The following is a 16,680-nucleotide window of genomic DNA, read 5'->3' as shown; positions in this document are numbered from 1 at the left end:
TCATATATTGAGGCTGCCATAAAGAATATTCTATCTAGCTATGATATACTAGTATGAAGCTATCCCCATTGGGCCCCTAAATGGCAGAGGGCTGTAGTTCTAATCTATTGTTACAATTTTTGGAAGGAACCAACAGTAGTCTGTCAAACACTTTTGGGTTTTATAAAGCTTCTTCAAAATTACTGTTAATTGAAAATAGATTTGTTTAACCTAACCACCTGACAGCACAATTCAGCTAGATTTTGAGTCACACATGACTTGTACACTATAAAGTAAATCCAAGTAATGCTATCCATATTTGAAAATTTCTAAGTGATACTATGAGGTTTCAGAATAAATAGCATTCCATTACTCTAAAGCCTTTAACTATGTAGCTTTAAGAGACTGACAGTTCTTTTAATTAGTTTCTAGTCCTAACAAAGACTGTGTGATCTCCACATTATCATTTAAGCTCCTTAAACAATGTCATAATTCTCTAATTACCTATGAAATCAGATAGGCTTTTATCCCATACTGCAGTGACGTACGAGTACTTATAATCTTTGTACATTTTTACACAGAATGTAACAAAAACTGCAAGGAAAGTTCCCTTACTGCTTTTTTGAGATCTATAAAAAGAGATTTTCAGCCATTTCAGTACTGAAAAAACAGCTTTCTCTAGACACTGTAATTGATCAGGAGGAGAAGATATGCATTCACACCATGCTAGTCCATGCCATTTACAATATCCAGTGCCTCTAACCTTATGAATCATATACCAAAATCCTCAGAGAGCCAAAACCTCCAAAAACGTGCCATAAGCCTTAAAGACTGGAGAAAAGAAGGCATTCCACAGGCACAATATTATTTTTTCCCAAGAGTTACACTGCTCTTCTGTAAATTTGAGCTGGGAAGGCTGCTGGACTCTGCAGGGACAGCAACACGAACTCATCCACCCCTGCTAGCTTGCTTTCTCTCACAGCCAGCCACAGCGCTGCTGCTCTTCCCATGCCCTACCTAGCGTGGGAGACAGTTTGAACTGCAAATATTTGCAGAATATGCAAAACATATGTGGCTTAAGATGCACAGGATCTCTACCCTGTAGTGCTTCCCTTCCTCAAGCCCAAGTCCAGCAAGTATATTGGGGCAACCTCCCTGGAGACATGACTTGGTTATGCTGCCTTGCCAGGAAAACAGGAAACTAAGAGAAGCTTTGCTTTGGGATTTCTGATACTAGGGAAAACAAGAAGGGGGAAAAAGTTTTTTCAACATCTTATGTTGAAGATGGAAAACAAGAAATTGGAAATAATTACAGGCAATCAAAACAAATACATTCTGGCATTTCTAAGACAGACATTTACATCAGGCTGAGTTTTCATAGCTATTCATTAGGCCACATCTTAAGGGATCATCTCATACAATCCCTAGCATCACACAGATGAAGGAATGACAAACTGTGGGCTCCAGCACAGCAAACAGTGATAACAGAAATAAGTAGGAAATTCAGGCAATACCCGATACATACTTCAGATACCACTTTAACAGTTTGTCATTCTTAATCACTACCCAATTAAATTTTAAGATTGGAGAGCCTACAATTTGTAGCTGTAACAATTATAAGATGGAAATAATATTTCTCCAAAATACATTTCTTTTCTCCAAGCTTTTTTCCAGGTCATGTATACATCTTGCTCTGCTAGGCTCTCCATAGCCGTGCATATTACACGACTTCCCCAAAACAAATAGATGACTGCTGATCTTCCAAGCTCTCTACTTTTTGTCTTAGGAATTCCCATTTTTGTAGGGTCACATAACAGCCTGTTCTTATACACAGCAACACTGTACCAGTGGGGTGTCATTCACGCAAATGTGTTAAATTATGGAAGACTTCAAAAAAGTCATGTCACATCTGCTCATAAGCTGCCAACAACACCTACTTCACCTCCAGCCACAGCTTCAATGAAGGTACAGGCAATAAAACTGATCATAAACATGGGAAAAAAAATACATGGATCTGAGGGAGGGATCACAAAAATTAAAGAGGAGGAAGTCTGATATGCCACCTTAAAAAATGAAACCCTTGCAAAGCCACCTGACTTCTCTAGAACAAATCTATTCTAAATACCTTTATTTTCACCATTGGAATCTTCTACAACCTCCACCAGGCAAAGTCAGCCCAAATGAGGCTGTAGCAATCACCCTCTTCCCTTTGTTAGTCCTTCAGTTGTTGCAATGTTTTCCTTTAAAGGAAAAACTACTTGGGTCAGGGCATCATCATCAAACCTTGTGGGACAAGTCCATATTAGCCCATTTTTTAGTACAGACAAAATTAATTTGACAAGCAGAACATCCACAATCTAGTGAAATGGCAATTGGAACACAATGGTGATCTATCACATGCAACTATACTCCATTATGCATATTTTGATGCCTATTAACAGACCTTATGATGAACCCATTTTGTGGGCAAATAGATTTGCCTCCAAAGAGGAGTTGCTGCCATTTAGCACAGAAGGTGTTCATAAAACACTGTGAATTTCTCCAGGTTAAGCTACTATGTGGAGCTTAATCACTAACTAGGGGCTTGTACAAAGCCATTCAGCTGAGGCACAGCTGTAATGGCTCACGGAGTATTGTTAGAGTCCAGCTGCACATAAATTAAACCCATTAGGTTTCAATGCACTCAGCTATCACAAAAGTGCTTCTTATTTTTTAAAAGAGTTATGGTAAAATCAATCCAACTGAATGAGACCGAAACTCTAGAGCATTCTACATTCTTTACTCTTTGGAAAAGCAGTTTTCTATTATCTTTCTAAATGTGAAAGGGAGAGAAGAGGGGACATTAATATTATAAAGTGCAGTACTAGTTTGGAAAATGTAAAAATAGCAGCTTTCTACTCAACACATGTGCCCTCTGCTCTCAGTTTCTGTGCGTGACTTTCACCTGATACAAATGAGCATAAAATTGCACAACACAGGAAAAGATAATCTGCAGCAGCTATGGTATGGAAGTATTGGTATACCAACAACTGCTTATTCCTGTTAGTGGCCACAAACTAACCAGCTCATTCCCACAACAATAAACTGGATTCTGTTTTGATACACTCAACAACAGATACGCCTACCTTTTTCCAAACCATGCTTTGGATCACACACTTCATAGGGCCGAAGACAGTATCACAGGGATGGTGCATCAGACAGAGAAACACCATATTTAACCTGAAGTGGTCAAAAAGAAATACTTCAGAATATGAAGACACATCATGCTAGTTGAAGTCACTTTAATGGAACCAAAAAATGTTTCCAACCATTATGATTTTTTGGGGACTGGAAGGGGTACTAGTTACCTTCCTCATAAAAAATGTTATTTGTGCAAAATGTAAGTCATGATTCCCAAGTTCAGTAAAAAACACTCGAAGCAGTAACATAGTGGTCAGGTTACTAACTTAGCAGTCCCTAGAGTGAAGAGAAAATTGAACACACAAGTCCCTCTTACAAAATGACTATGTCAGCTGCCATTCTGTAACTGTTGGGCCTCTGTTTTTTTTAAAAAGACTGAGATTTGCTTTTCCCTCCAAAGAACAGCTGAAAGGGTTCACTCTCAGCAGATACATCTAGACTGTAGATCTCGAGTGTTTGGAGATACCTTCCTGCAGCATACAGCAAGGTCTTTGGACAAGTCCTTGGTTTCAGGATGCCTTCTGTCCTCCCAGCAACATCATAGCACATGCCAGCAGCTTAGGTTCTCCCAGGCAGTCTGTATTAGGTCCCACTGTCAAACACCTACTTCTCTCCATGCATTGAACACAATCCATAGACAACAGTATTTTGTTGTCTTTTGTTATCATCCTAGATAACCCTCATCTATGCAGGCATATTTTTATTTTATCAAATATTTTTCCATGTATTTGTCTTACAAGAGTTTAACCCTTTCTTGCAAACCTGTGGATAGCATTCAGCTAATATGTGAAGTATAAAATAAAACCTCCAAAGGCTCACAGAAGAAAGGGGAACGGGTATTTTACATATAAGTGTTGCATTGGAGCCTTCTGCTCAGCTGACATTACAAGCAGACAGAAAAGATATATATTCTTAAGCTCTCTCTATCCATTACTTACTATTTTAGGTTTGTATACTTCTACGCGCAAACTTTTAACTCCCTCATTATTCTCTTGGGATGTGTAATTATTCGTTTGTCTGTGAAATGGAAATTTCTCCCTGAACACAGAGTAATCAAAGCATCATTAACCATGATTTCTGTGGTAAAGTGTACAGTATTTTTTTACTCCATTCTCCTGCCTGTGTAGAGATATTTGCGCCAGCCAGCTGAGAACAAGCATGACGTTCGAAAGGCATCAACAAAGTTAATATATATTGGACAGTGTGTAACATTGTCTGGGAAACAGAGAATGAAATCTAGATATAAAAATAGATGTGGTTTAGCCTATTCATAGAAAAATCTGGACTCAGGAACAGAAACCTTATTCCATTATGCAAAGCTGCTTCTATGTTTAATTGTAGGCGAATCTATGAATATATACAAAATTATGAAAATAACATATTGCTCATTAACTTGCATGAATCTTTACCCTGGTATTTTAAAGAAATGAGGCTCACACAATCATTTTGTCTGTCCATCCATTGGCTTCCTTTCTTGTCCTCTTATTAGTCTTTGAATCTCTTCATTGATTTCTACAAAATTGAACGAGAAGTTAAATTAAGAAAGGTAATCAATTATGTATTTTGAAAATTTGTGGCTGAATAGAGGGAAGGCACCCAAACTAGTGCCTTCTCTCAGGAGAAGACTTACTAAGTCTCTCTCTTGACCAATTTCAAAGCCTGCTGGCTTCTAAGCTTGTACATGCTGACTAGTCAGCACACACACAGCCCAGAGGCAGCTAGGCCACCTGCTCCCATTTGCCTGATAACAACAGGGTAATGTGGAACAGGGCATGTGGGAGGACAACATGGAAGACAAATGAGGGTGCTGAAAACACCAAATGAAAGGGAGAAGTTTTAAGAGATAAAGGTTGCAACACCACAAATCAGTCTTTACTCATCCTAATGGTTACAGGACAGCATTTATATCATGTTTATCTGACTGATTTATAACTAAAATGAGGAGATAAGCAAAGCCTCCCTGTAGCGAAAAGCAAGGCTATTACGTCAGTTTATGTCACTATGACATGGACAGATGTATCTGCATTCCTCTGTTCTCTTGCCTTGGTTGTAAAAGCATAAGGTTAAGTTCAAATTATACTCATTTGTAATCTACGAGTTGGCTTTTCCCTAGAATATCCATCATTTTAGAACACAACATTCAAACTTGAAAACACAGTTCTAATAAGACTAATTTGTAATATTTTTTTCTGCTTTTTAGTCATTCACAATGACATGCTTATTCGCTGCTTTTAATCAAGCACTGGCTTAATGTTAAAGTTGCATTTTTTAATTTATTCCTGTAATCAGTGAACTCCATAGACATTACAAACATGTCTCAGACACTTCACTTTTCCAGTAGCATTGTTGAGAGTGTAAGTCTGAAATCAGCGTAAGAAGCAGCATGCCCCAAAAGAAAGTCACTGGTAGGGCACACAATCCCACCAGATGAATCAGTGACTTCACTATGGCAAATGCTGCTTTAGATACTTTAATGATGTGAACTGACACAGTTTTGAGCTCAAATCAGACAAATTAATTTACACTGGCTGAACAATTAGCATTCTGCCTCTACAAAACGTGAAGAGTGATAAAGGCAAAGAACAGTCTTAATTAAGAGGTTGGACCTTTATCTTGGACCCTGTGAACTTGAGTCAAACTGATGAAAACAATGGAAGGCTTGAAAAAATATTGGAATAGGGTCATTCAGATAAGTGGAAGGTGACAGGGAAAGGAAAACCGGTTTTGTTACTGAAAATTTCTTATGTCAAAATATATTAGCTTGACCAATGAAGAACATACTCTCTATCTAAGTAATCCCCATAATCTTTATTGACTCCAGCTAAAATATGGAGAAAAAGAGAGTGGATGTTCAAAATGAGTAAGAGTCCTTCATAATTTCTTTAATAACTCAACCTAAAAAGCAGATGTAGTAAAACTTTAATTTACAGATGTAATTAAAAAGCCTTCAATTTTCTATTTCACAATTCCTTTTAAAATGTTATTTGGGAAGCAAAATAATTTGATTCCACTGAGATTTGTGTGCAAATGTTTAATTCTAGCAAAGAACCTGGACTTTATGTAACCTCTGGAAAATGGTAATTATTTTTCCTTTGCTTCATTTGCTGAGCTTTGGTTTCTTTACAGTAAAGATCAAAAAAGCTGTCCCAAAAAAGTATATTTAGCATATGCTGTGGAGCCTGAGGTAATTATGAACAGTTCATCCTCTTCTTCCAGTCACCTTAGAGTCCAGTCCTGCACGACTGCAAGACAGGGCAGCTTCCATCCCGATTTCAATACGAACTGGATCAGTTTTGCAAGGAAAGGAATGGGGACCTGGGTTTGAAAATCCAACATCGCCATCTGTTGGATTTCTATTCCGGGTGAAGTTCACAAATATTCCAATCCAGCTAACAGTTCCCTGAATTTTACACACACAAATTCAGCCTCTTTCACAGTAAATCGGGAAGACTTTTTCTTAAGGCAGTAAGAGATCTTAGATATCCTATCTTCAACTTCAATTAGGTCTCTTCCAGAAGTGATGAGTTCCCAAAGCTCGTTTTTGTTGAAACTTTTTACAGTAAAATCCAGGAAGGAAATTGGCAAGCTTACAGAGAAAGAAGTTAACTAATTAAATTCTGCAGATGCCTTTAAAAATCCTCTCCTTAAAGTACATAAAGTAGCAACTTGGTTTCCATAGAAATTCCTGTGTCTTGGAGTTTTATTCTGTTTTATATTTAAAAAGAGAGAATGCTTTTCAGGCAACTTGGAACTAGAACCTATAAAAAAAGGAAAGCTGTGAAAGGCACCTCTTCCTTTGACTGAAAACTCCCAGATATAACATGAATTCTTTCAGTAGAAACTCTTTCACTCAGTCTTAATTTCTAAAATAATTCACCTCTTGTGCAAAACACACGAGTTTACAGTAATAATAATAAAAAATAAAAGAGAAGCTTTTTTCCAGAATGCTGAGTTTTAGAAGCACTCAGGTGTACTGAGCTGCAGTACACGGCAGTCAGCCTGTCTTCACCTCAGCTGAGTGCAATACTTGGTATTAATCCTTGCAGTGCTGGTATTGCACCAGTACTGCACCCAGTGGGGCTTGAGGCACCTTTACATCCACGTTAACAAACTTGTTGTACGCCTGCCTGTTCATTTACATTATTACTGTCTTAAGCAGCACAAGGCCAATTTTTTCTCAAGAAATGCATACTTTTAAAATACATCAGAAGTTACCAGCAGCTTGAGCGTAGATTAGTCATTCTCACCCAACAGCAAAGGCTCCTGCTTTCATCACTGTGTAAAAATAGAGTCCAGCCTAGGGATCCTAGTGCAACACTTAAACTGAGAGGAGCTGCACGCAGGTAGGCAACAGAGCAAGCCCAAAACAGGCCACAAAGAAAAGATCCTTTTAATATGCAAAATTCATAACCCCAGTTTGCTCTAGCCCTGCTGTGGTCCTCCTGCAAAGCTTAGACTGTGAAAACCGAGAAGCATGCATATACATTGCTCAGTTTGTGGGCCTCATGTTGGCTCTACCTTGTGAATCTTCTGCTGTAAATATTAGTATTTAAGAACATCTGAAGACTGCAAAATTCAAATGCATAACCTCATAGTCTCTGGCTGTTTGAATCCACAGGTTTTGTTCCATCTACTGGAAAAATTCAACCTCCCTTCAAGGCTCAGATCTGAAATACCTTAACACTTTTAATATTGTATGAAAACAGAACGGTAAGTGAGACTAAACAAGTTTAGGATCATCTCAAAGTTACACTGTAAAATCTATGTATTCCTGAGATATATAAACAGGAAATGTTCATCAGGGGAGCTCAGAACTGGAGTAATTCACAGTTCATGGAGACACTTAGAAATATAATGCAACTTTCTGGAAAGAAATATTAGAGAATTCTTACCCACAACGAAAAATGAAATATGGGTATCACTAGTGTGCAGGAGGGAGTGCAAGCTTTAACAAGCAAAGAGCTGCTTCTATTTGTCACAAGACCTTGAATGTTTTAAGGATGATTTTTTTCAAAATGCAGGTACCTTTTTTCTTATACTCAGTTTTCTTGCTTTCTCATATAAGTCAAGGAAATGAGCAAACACATGAAATTCAGCAGTAAAGTGTCACCCAGCGTGTCCCTGAAATCAGTGTCATTATGCACACAGATTAGATGCCTAATTGTGTGCAGAGCCATCTTGCAAATGTGGCCATAAATATTGGAGCTACACTCCCAAGTTGCCAGGTACTGTTCTCAGGAGTTTGTTCAGCATAAAATCCACTGGCCTTCAATGTTTAAACTATTGTATACCTTTTGTTACATTTTAGGAACATTTTACACTTGGAAATACTAGAAATTGTCTTTGGTCTCATTGTCATCTTGTTAAGATATTTTAGTGAACTCAAAGCTATTAGGCTATGAGTTTTCATAACTTATATTAAAAGAGCAGAGTCATTTCACCAACTGCCAGTTCAGCATAGCTGCAAAACAGGGAACAACTATTATGAGTTTTAAAAATAAGTGTTTTTAACAATCTGAATAAAATGCTCTCCTCCTCCCAGCTGCCCTCTTGTCTTCTATAATAGTATTGTTATAAAAGGTAGGCAAAATCCAAGTTTGTCTTGAAAGCAGTAAGGAAAAAGTATTTGTATACAATTACTAGAAAACTTTCATGCCAGAAAGAAAAGAATATACATCTTTCACATTGGCCCTCTCTATATTTCTTTCAGCACTACTGAGAAAGCAAAAGTAAACACAACATTCTTCACTTCCTGGCAGCTTTTCTTTTGGCACACTACATTGTACTTGAGTCTGTTGATCATGCCAGATAACATCACCAACACCGCCCTATGGGTTTAGGAAGAAACAGAAAAAAATGTTAAAGGTTAAAAAAGTTCTTGATGAAGGAAAGTACTGAGATACAGCCTCTTTGTCTGACTTGACCTCTTCAACTTATGCCTGGCTTAATAAAAGTGTTGTAGTATTAAAGTTTTCCACTTGAGGTACTCCATGACCCTGCACTCTGCTGCGTACCTGCCCAGAGAGGTAAACCCATCCAAAACAGGGAGTAAATTTCAACAACCCAAGCTAAGGCTTCCATCACTGAACACTTATCCAAACATATCTGCTTTATTCAGGATTGTATGTTCTTGATTTTTTCAACAGGTGTTCACTTAAAGGAACATAAAGGCTCTGAAAAATCCCTTAGCACTAGCAAGGTTAAACAAATTATACTAAGTGTTCGGTTTTGTATATATACAGCCTTCAGCTATTCATACACTTCCACTTACAACAATGAATTAGAGATTCTAAAAGACTGATTAACTCAGTAACATGTTCTGTGTTTGAACAAGTAAGATTTAGTGGTAAAAACTGGCAACTGCCCTATAACCTCCAGGGTAAGTGCATATGTTTAAAAATACTGTGAGACAACTTGTTCTTGTCTTTTCTAAACATAAAGTAACCTATGAACACAACACTCCAAGTGTAAAGAGAAAGTGAGACATAAGTCATATACATTGACTACATTGGTACCTGATGGTGGGGTAGAAAGTCTCTACCTTTTCATTTGCCAGCTGGAGGATTGGTCCCCTGATGGCAGGCAGAGAACTCTGTTTCTCCTGGTGGCTGCTCTCTGAACACCAGTGAAGCCTTTGGGATTTTACTTCATAGGGGCACTGAGGAGCAGTTCCACAGCAGAGATATGCAGAGACATTCACTGAGCTGCAACTTGCTCAGGGCTAACCTCAGGGGAAACCAACAATCCTAAACAGCAGCCATGAGGCTCAAAGGTCTTTGCTAAAAAGGACTCCTGGGGACATCCCCATCTTTAATAAAGCAGGACCATGGGAAATCTTGCCTTTCTTGCTAGATCTAGGATAAAGATTCATAAAGGAATGACCACACCTAAATGACAGCAGGGAACTGGGATTCTGGAGAGTTGCATTTTTTCACCTATGTTGTGTTAGAAGAAACAAAACGCTGAATAAAAGTTCAAGGAGATCCAAAGTGTCTCCAGATCAGAGGAGATGCAGGCAGAAAATTTCTATGGTTAAATCTGCTCATTTTTCCTCACACTTCTTCCTATGAAGTCAGTAAGTGTGTTTCATCAAGTTGAGGAACTCTATTTAAAAATGTGATAAGGAAAAATTGTCAGTCATTTTGGAATAGAAACTCCATGGGACAGAAGCCAAAGGCAGCAGATAGATTTTGGATGGTGCACAACAAGGCTGGCCAGGGACCGGAGTTGGGAACCACAGCATTCCTGAAAAGCAAATGTTCCTAATCCTGGCTCCCATCAAGCTTCGAGCTGTGGGGAAGTAGAAGCCCCTGCCTTACATGGAGGCAAGGTAGCATCTTGTCAGGGATCAGCAGCAGCTCAAAACTTCTAAGCAGGTCCAATTCCTGTAGTTTTTGCTGGCAAATAAACTCTCTCTTGGAAAAGATAAAAATAAAGGCTAGCACACCATCCTGGATGAAGTGTTGACCTCTGACGTCCATACCAGTTCAATTCCTTCTGGGGATGAAACAGTGTCACTTTCTCAAACCCCTGTACTCTGCACAGCCAGAGGAGATTTAAATAGCATTTCAGCAAATTCAAAACTGTATGGATTGATTTTGTACCACAGCTGTAATTTCCTTCTCCCTTTTCAAATGAGATGGTATTTAACAGGACAGTGAGAAGGTTCAGAAATATTTTCTGTAAGTCAGAATAAATTACACAGTGCTAGCAGAACAGCAGAAAGGCACATTTTTGGGGGCTAAATCATTGCAGCTGGGATGTTGCAGAATGCTGAATCTACTTTTATCCAGAGAGGGAGGAAAATCAGCCACAGAGCTCCTGTTTGCTTTCATTCTAACTAGCCATGCTCTTGCCAATTTACTGCAAAGTGTTCCAATCTCTTGTTAATACATCTACTACTGGCACCAACAGACTCAGTCATCTGAAATGTTCATTTAGAAGCAGTGATCAAAGAAATTAAGACCAAAAATGAATCTGGCATCTGAATCTTCAATTTCTACCCCAACTTTGGGTAGAGAAAGGAATACCCCGTAAGAACACTCCTTAACTGCCTCATTGCTTGGCATAGTGATTTTTAATTAAAAGGTATTGTTCCACATGCCTTTGACTTCAGAATTTGTGAAAATTCAGTTTTGTTTCAAAATTTGGGGACCAACATTAAAAGGAATGCATGTAAAAAAAGATGAAAGCAAATTTTATTCCACTGCTTGATTAGAAAGAGCTCAGTTTTCACATGTCACTGGAACAGAAAAACCAAAACTGAAGTCGGTGATGGAAACAACCAATTAATGGTGCCTTAGCAGTGATACGGCTATCACACGCACACTCATCACTCACTAAATGAGCCACTAGACTGAAGTAGCGCAGGCAACAGAGCCTGAAGCAACACCACCAATCTGCTGCTGTAGATATGATCCCTCTTTCTGTCGATCTATGAAGACTTTCCTTCTTTTTTTCTTCCGTCAGCTGATCACGTTTTCACCCCAATTTCTTTTCAAGCCAGGTGGTACTCGCCCGGGACCTCACTTCTGCTGTTCACCTGCGCCATGCCTAGCTGTGCCCTTCATTTCCCAGTCCCCATAGCCTCCCCATCCCTCAACCGCTTCCTGGTGAGCCTGAGCAGTGCCCTTACCGCGAATGGGTGAACTGCAGCAGGGATCTACCACTCCAGGACTTGCCATAGCTTTAACTGCGCCTGATCCCTTGGGGACCCCCTGGCGCAGCAGCCCGCAGCTTCCCGTGTCCTCAGAGCTGCCCTGCACCCAGCCTAACAGGGGCCTGCCCCAGTGCTACCACAGGGGCGGTTTCAAGGCGTAACTTCTAACCTAGCAGTGAGCCTAAATAACTACAAGAGATACTCCTTCAGATGCGCAAAAAGGCTGTGCAAGCGGCCCAAGTAAAAAACCTCAGCATCCGGGCGCCAAGCACAGGCGAGAGCAGCCCAGCAGGGCGAGAGGCGCAGGGCACAAGGGCTTCCCCTCACTCAGCCCGGCTCCCCCCTCAGAGCGGCTCCCCACTCAGCCCGCCCCCCCTCAGCCCAGCTCTCTCCCCTCAGCACGGCCCCCCCATCAGCCCGGCTCCCTCCTCAGCACGGCTCCCCCCCCCCAGCCCGGATTCCCCCCCCAGGCCGGATTCCCCCTCAGCATGGCTCCCCCCAGCCCGGATTCCCCCCCCAGCCCGGATTCCCCCTCAGCACGGCTCCCCACCCCCAGCCCGGATTCCCCCCCTCAGCACGCCCCCCCCCCAGCCCGGATTCCCCCCCCAGCACGGATTCCCCCTCAGCACGGCCCCTCCTCAGCACGGCTCCCCCCCAGCCCGGCTCCCCGCCCCCAGCCCGGATTCCACCTCAGCACGGCCCCCCCCAGCCCGGATTCCCCCCCCAGCCCGGCTCCCCCTCAGCACGGCTCCCCCGCCTGAGGGGCGGCCGCCAGCCTCCCGCGCGCGTCACGCGCCCCCGCAGGACTACAGCTCCCAGCAGCCTGCGCGCGGCCTCCTCCTATTGGCCGGCGCCGGCAGGAAGCGCCCTGCGGGGTGAAGGGTCAGGAGCGGCCGGCGAGCGGCGGTGCAAGGGAAGGCGCAGGTCTCTGCCCGCGGCCGGGCGGGCGTTGGGGTGGGTCCAGGCCGGCCCCGGGGGCAGGTGGCGGTGTCCCGAGGGCGTTGGCTGCAGCCCGGCCACTTGTCTCAGGGAGCGGGATAGGGCTGAGATGACAGAGCCGGGAACGGCTACTGGGGGCCTGGCTCCGGGGGGTTGTGATGGGGCTGCAGGGGAGCGCGGTGCAGGCGGGGCCTGGGGCGGCGGTGGGGGGCTCGCTGCTCGCAGGCGACAGGGGGCCGGGCTGGGCGAGGGGGTGCTGAGGCCTGTGTGCGTGACTTCAGTCCTATTGCAAAAGCAAAGCCGCGGTAGCATAGTGCTGTGCCGTGGCGGGCCAGGGAATCGGGGCTCGTGAATTTGCTTGTTTATGGGAACAGCATACTGGCCCCATGTTGCTGTATAGTGCATAGAAGAAGCGTGTATAAATGGCTCCCTCCCCTGGGGAGTAATAGTTTCCCTCATGTGATGTCAGGAGTACTTGAGAGATTTCTTTGCTGACAAGGCATTTATATTATGCTTATTGAAGGGTTTTTTTCTCTTGTTTCTAAAAACCTAACCTCTCCAAGGAGTCCATCATGGAAGAGTTTAAAGATGAAAGTCCACCTGAAGAATTACTTGATCACTTAAAGCTTTCTGATCAGAAGTCTTCAGAGACTGGTCCCAAAGGTGCACAGAATCCTAAAAACATTGAAAGGGAGTGTACACCATGTTCAGCCAAAGATTCCACCGCTGCAGATGAGTGTTTCCATGACTGTCATGACTCCTTTGAGGCAAAAGAACCTGTGCTGGATGATGAAGGGAATTTACAGAATGATGAGAATAGCGCAAGGAAGCAGACAGAACTAGATGAAGAATACTTACTAGAACTAGAAAAAGATATGCCAGAGGAAGAAAAACAGGTAATGCAAAGTAGCTATGTTGAATATACAAAGATACATTTTCAGTGTCCTGTTTCTGAATGGTCTGTGACTGGCATGAAAATGGACCTTTAAAACTCTCTTATGTGTCTAGTTTTACTGTTCTTCTGCTTTTAAGTAACAAATATTTTTGTTAGCTTTCCTTGCTGTTCTGAATCATAGCATTCTGTTGCAGATTTTTGCCTACTTCACCAGTGTATAAGGTTACTGCGACTTAGTGAGATTATAAGAAACAAAAATCTCCCTGTCTCATGTTACTTAGTTTGTGTGCATTCATTGTTTCACCTGATTAGCTGCAGAGTGCTTTTCCAAAGCTCAGAGTAGGTTTCAGGATAGTTCTCATTATCTGAAAGGTTAGTTTATGTAATACAACTACTTAGGATTAAATTTGAAAGTAACCCTATAGATTACTTAAGCTTTAATCAAACAGAACATATTAAATGTGTGATTCTTTTTTTCCTTTCAGTGTGGTTACAGTGGACAAAATGTTTGGGTAATAAACTGGATAATGTTGTGGGGAGTAACAAAATAGGTCACAGGGGAAGTCCAACAGCCTCTGTAATGGTGTTTACTGCCCTGTAAGTCTGTGTGAAGCAGGTTTTTTTTGACCCTTAAGCAGTGGTGTCATTTGACTGCAGTTAGTTTTCAAGGTTCTAAGATATTATGGTCATCAAGTAGTTAGGGGAAAAAATATAACTTTATTTTTTTCTAACTTTGAGAAAACTTGTTAAATCACTTCCAGGATTAGACTCTGTTCACTTGAGTAATGTGGTGAATTTCTGTTGGTAATTGTGTTCTCACAGCAAATGGTGGAAGTCTTGCTACTGATTTAGTTTTTTTTTTTTCCCCTGATTTTTTTCAATTGTAGCTTGTAAATGGTGGGAGAGTAAAGCTATTAAATCTGTGTCCCAAAATCAGCTATTGCAATTTATTTTTTTTCCCCAAACACTATTTTTGACAAGTTACATAGCTTGAACAGGTCATGTTTCAAAGAACTGATCCAGCCTCTTAAAATCCGATTGAATTATCCAAACAAGCAGTTGGTTGTACTGAAAATTGAAATAGTGGTGTACTACTGTATTATTTGGCAGTTGGGAAGAAGATGGAATTCTGACGTGTTGTAACTTATGTGAAGGGAAGACTTCAGCAAACGTTATTTTATAGTCTTGTAGGCATGAATTAGATCTTATTTTAATAAAGGAAATGGAGCCCTTTCTGGAAGGCCAGCTGCACAATTTGGATCATGGGTAACACTGCATAACTGATTATGATGAGGCAAGAAGAGTAGAGTAGGGAATAGTAGCTGACAAAAGAAGGCAGGCAGCATCATATGAAAGCATTACTTCACAGGGGGAAGATAGTGTGTTGTATAGCTGTATATTATATATATATATATAAAAAAAATATAGCTGTATAGTTTTTATACTGGAAACTCCCAAATCACCAGGAGCAAAAGAAATTACTATTGTAATGGACAAGTTCTACTAAAATGTGGCATTTGATGAAAATGAAGGGTCATATCCAATTAAATTTTTTTAAAGTCCTTAAAATATTACAAATGTTTCAGTGAATTTATAGGAGCTTATTACTCTTTTGTACAGGCAAGCTGATCTTTTCCAATTCAACTGACTCTGTAAAGCTGGACCATGCTTTCTTAACTGTTGGCTAGCTCTGTCTGTATGGTAAAAGTAAATGAATGTTGGCTTTACATTGCCCAAAAAAGTTGGAAAGAGGGGTTTGGCAGTAACTTGACTACACCATGGTCTTACTGTCAGCCTCTGTAAATGGAGAATGAGGGGCAGAAATATGCAGAGCTAAGATGCCAGAGGCAACCAAATGTCTTAAATTGTTACAAACCAGTATACAGAAATTTAATCAAGTTGTGTCTCAAATAGTTTCCTTGCTGGTAGGGTGGGATTTCTGACCAAAATATATCAGTGAAGACAAAAAGGTAGTTTTAAATCTGTAGTACAGGTAATTATGTTAATATAGAAGTTCCTTGAGATGGAAAAGCAGTACAGGATTAGCGGGTAAGGGGAACATGGAATATAATCTCCTTGAAGTAGAATGACATAAAATGTAACACTTTTCTGCTGCTTGACCTTGTAGAAGTATCTCCCTCTCTGTGTCTCTCAATTTTGACATCTGTAAAATCGGCATAATGATGCTAACCAAGATCTAATGATGAATAATAAGAGGGAGAAAAAATCTCAAGAGGTAATCAGGTGTATCCTTTGCCTCAAAAGGGCCTCTGGAGGTCATCTAGTCCAACCTCCTCCTCGAAGTTAGGTCAAATCGATCAGCCTGCCCAGAGCCAGGCCCAGAGAGGCTGGAGACTACACAGCCTCTCCGGGCCCCTGTTCTAGTGTTTAACTGCCCTCATGGTGGAAACTTTTTCCTCGTATTCAATTAGAATTCCCTTTGTTGCAGCTTGTGACCATTGGCCCTTCTTTTTCTGCATGCTTACAGAAAGAGTCCGTCTCCATTTGCTCTAGCAATAAAGCTTCCCCAAGCCACCTTTTCCTAAGGCTGAACATACTCAGTTCTCCTAGGCTATCTGTTTAGGTCATGATCCCCCGCAGTGTGCTGACCATCTTGGAGACCATCCACAGGACTCCCTCTGGAAAGTTTATGTCTCTCTCTCTCTCTCTCTTGGGTTTTTGGTTTTTTGTTTTTTATTTTCCAAATGGGGAGAACAATAAAATTGAGCACTCTCCAAATGCAGCCTCCCAGGTGCTGAACAGAGGGCAGTAATCACTTTGCTTGACCTACTCACTATGCAAAAAGCATCCCTTTGCCCTTGTGCCTTTTCCAGTTCAGACTAAACCCTCCCTTTTTTTTACTTGTATTTATTGCTGTACAGCAAGGAGCATTGTCATCATGACTCACGATGAAGCTTCTGCAGCAGCCTGTAACTTGAAGGCAACTTGAGAGTTTCATAGACAAAATGCTAAAAACTGGGGCAAAATTATGTAGTAGAATTAAACTCTAGAAAGAGCATCAGGCCTG

The 16,680-nt window shown here is 41.2% G+C and overlaps 1 protein-coding gene across 1 annotated transcript in view; it reads left to right on the top strand.

Moving 5' to 3' along the window:
- The first annotated feature begins 12,670 nt into the window (after positions 1-12,670).
- TTC1 (tetratricopeptide repeat domain 1) overlaps positions 12,671-16,680 on the top strand; it is a 33,953-nt gene continuing 29,943 nt past the window's right edge. The window contains exons 1-2 of the mRNA XM_056348822.1: positions 12,671-12,742; positions 13,321-13,653. Coding sequence (XP_056204797.1) covers positions 13,330-13,653 — 324 coding nt within the window. The 5' untranslated portion in view covers positions 12,671-12,742; positions 13,321-13,329. The remainder of the gene's footprint in view (positions 12,743-13,320; positions 13,654-16,680) is intronic.

The sequence above is a fragment of the Falco biarmicus genome, chromosome 8 (genome assembly GCF_023638135.1).
Source record: "Falco biarmicus isolate bFalBia1 chromosome 8, bFalBia1.pri, whole genome shotgun sequence".
NCBI classification, from domain to species: Eukaryota; Metazoa; Chordata; class Aves; order Falconiformes; family Falconidae; genus Falco; species Falco biarmicus.
Note: the sequence above shows the minus strand (reverse complement) of the source record. Positions and strands in the feature narration are given on the sequence as shown.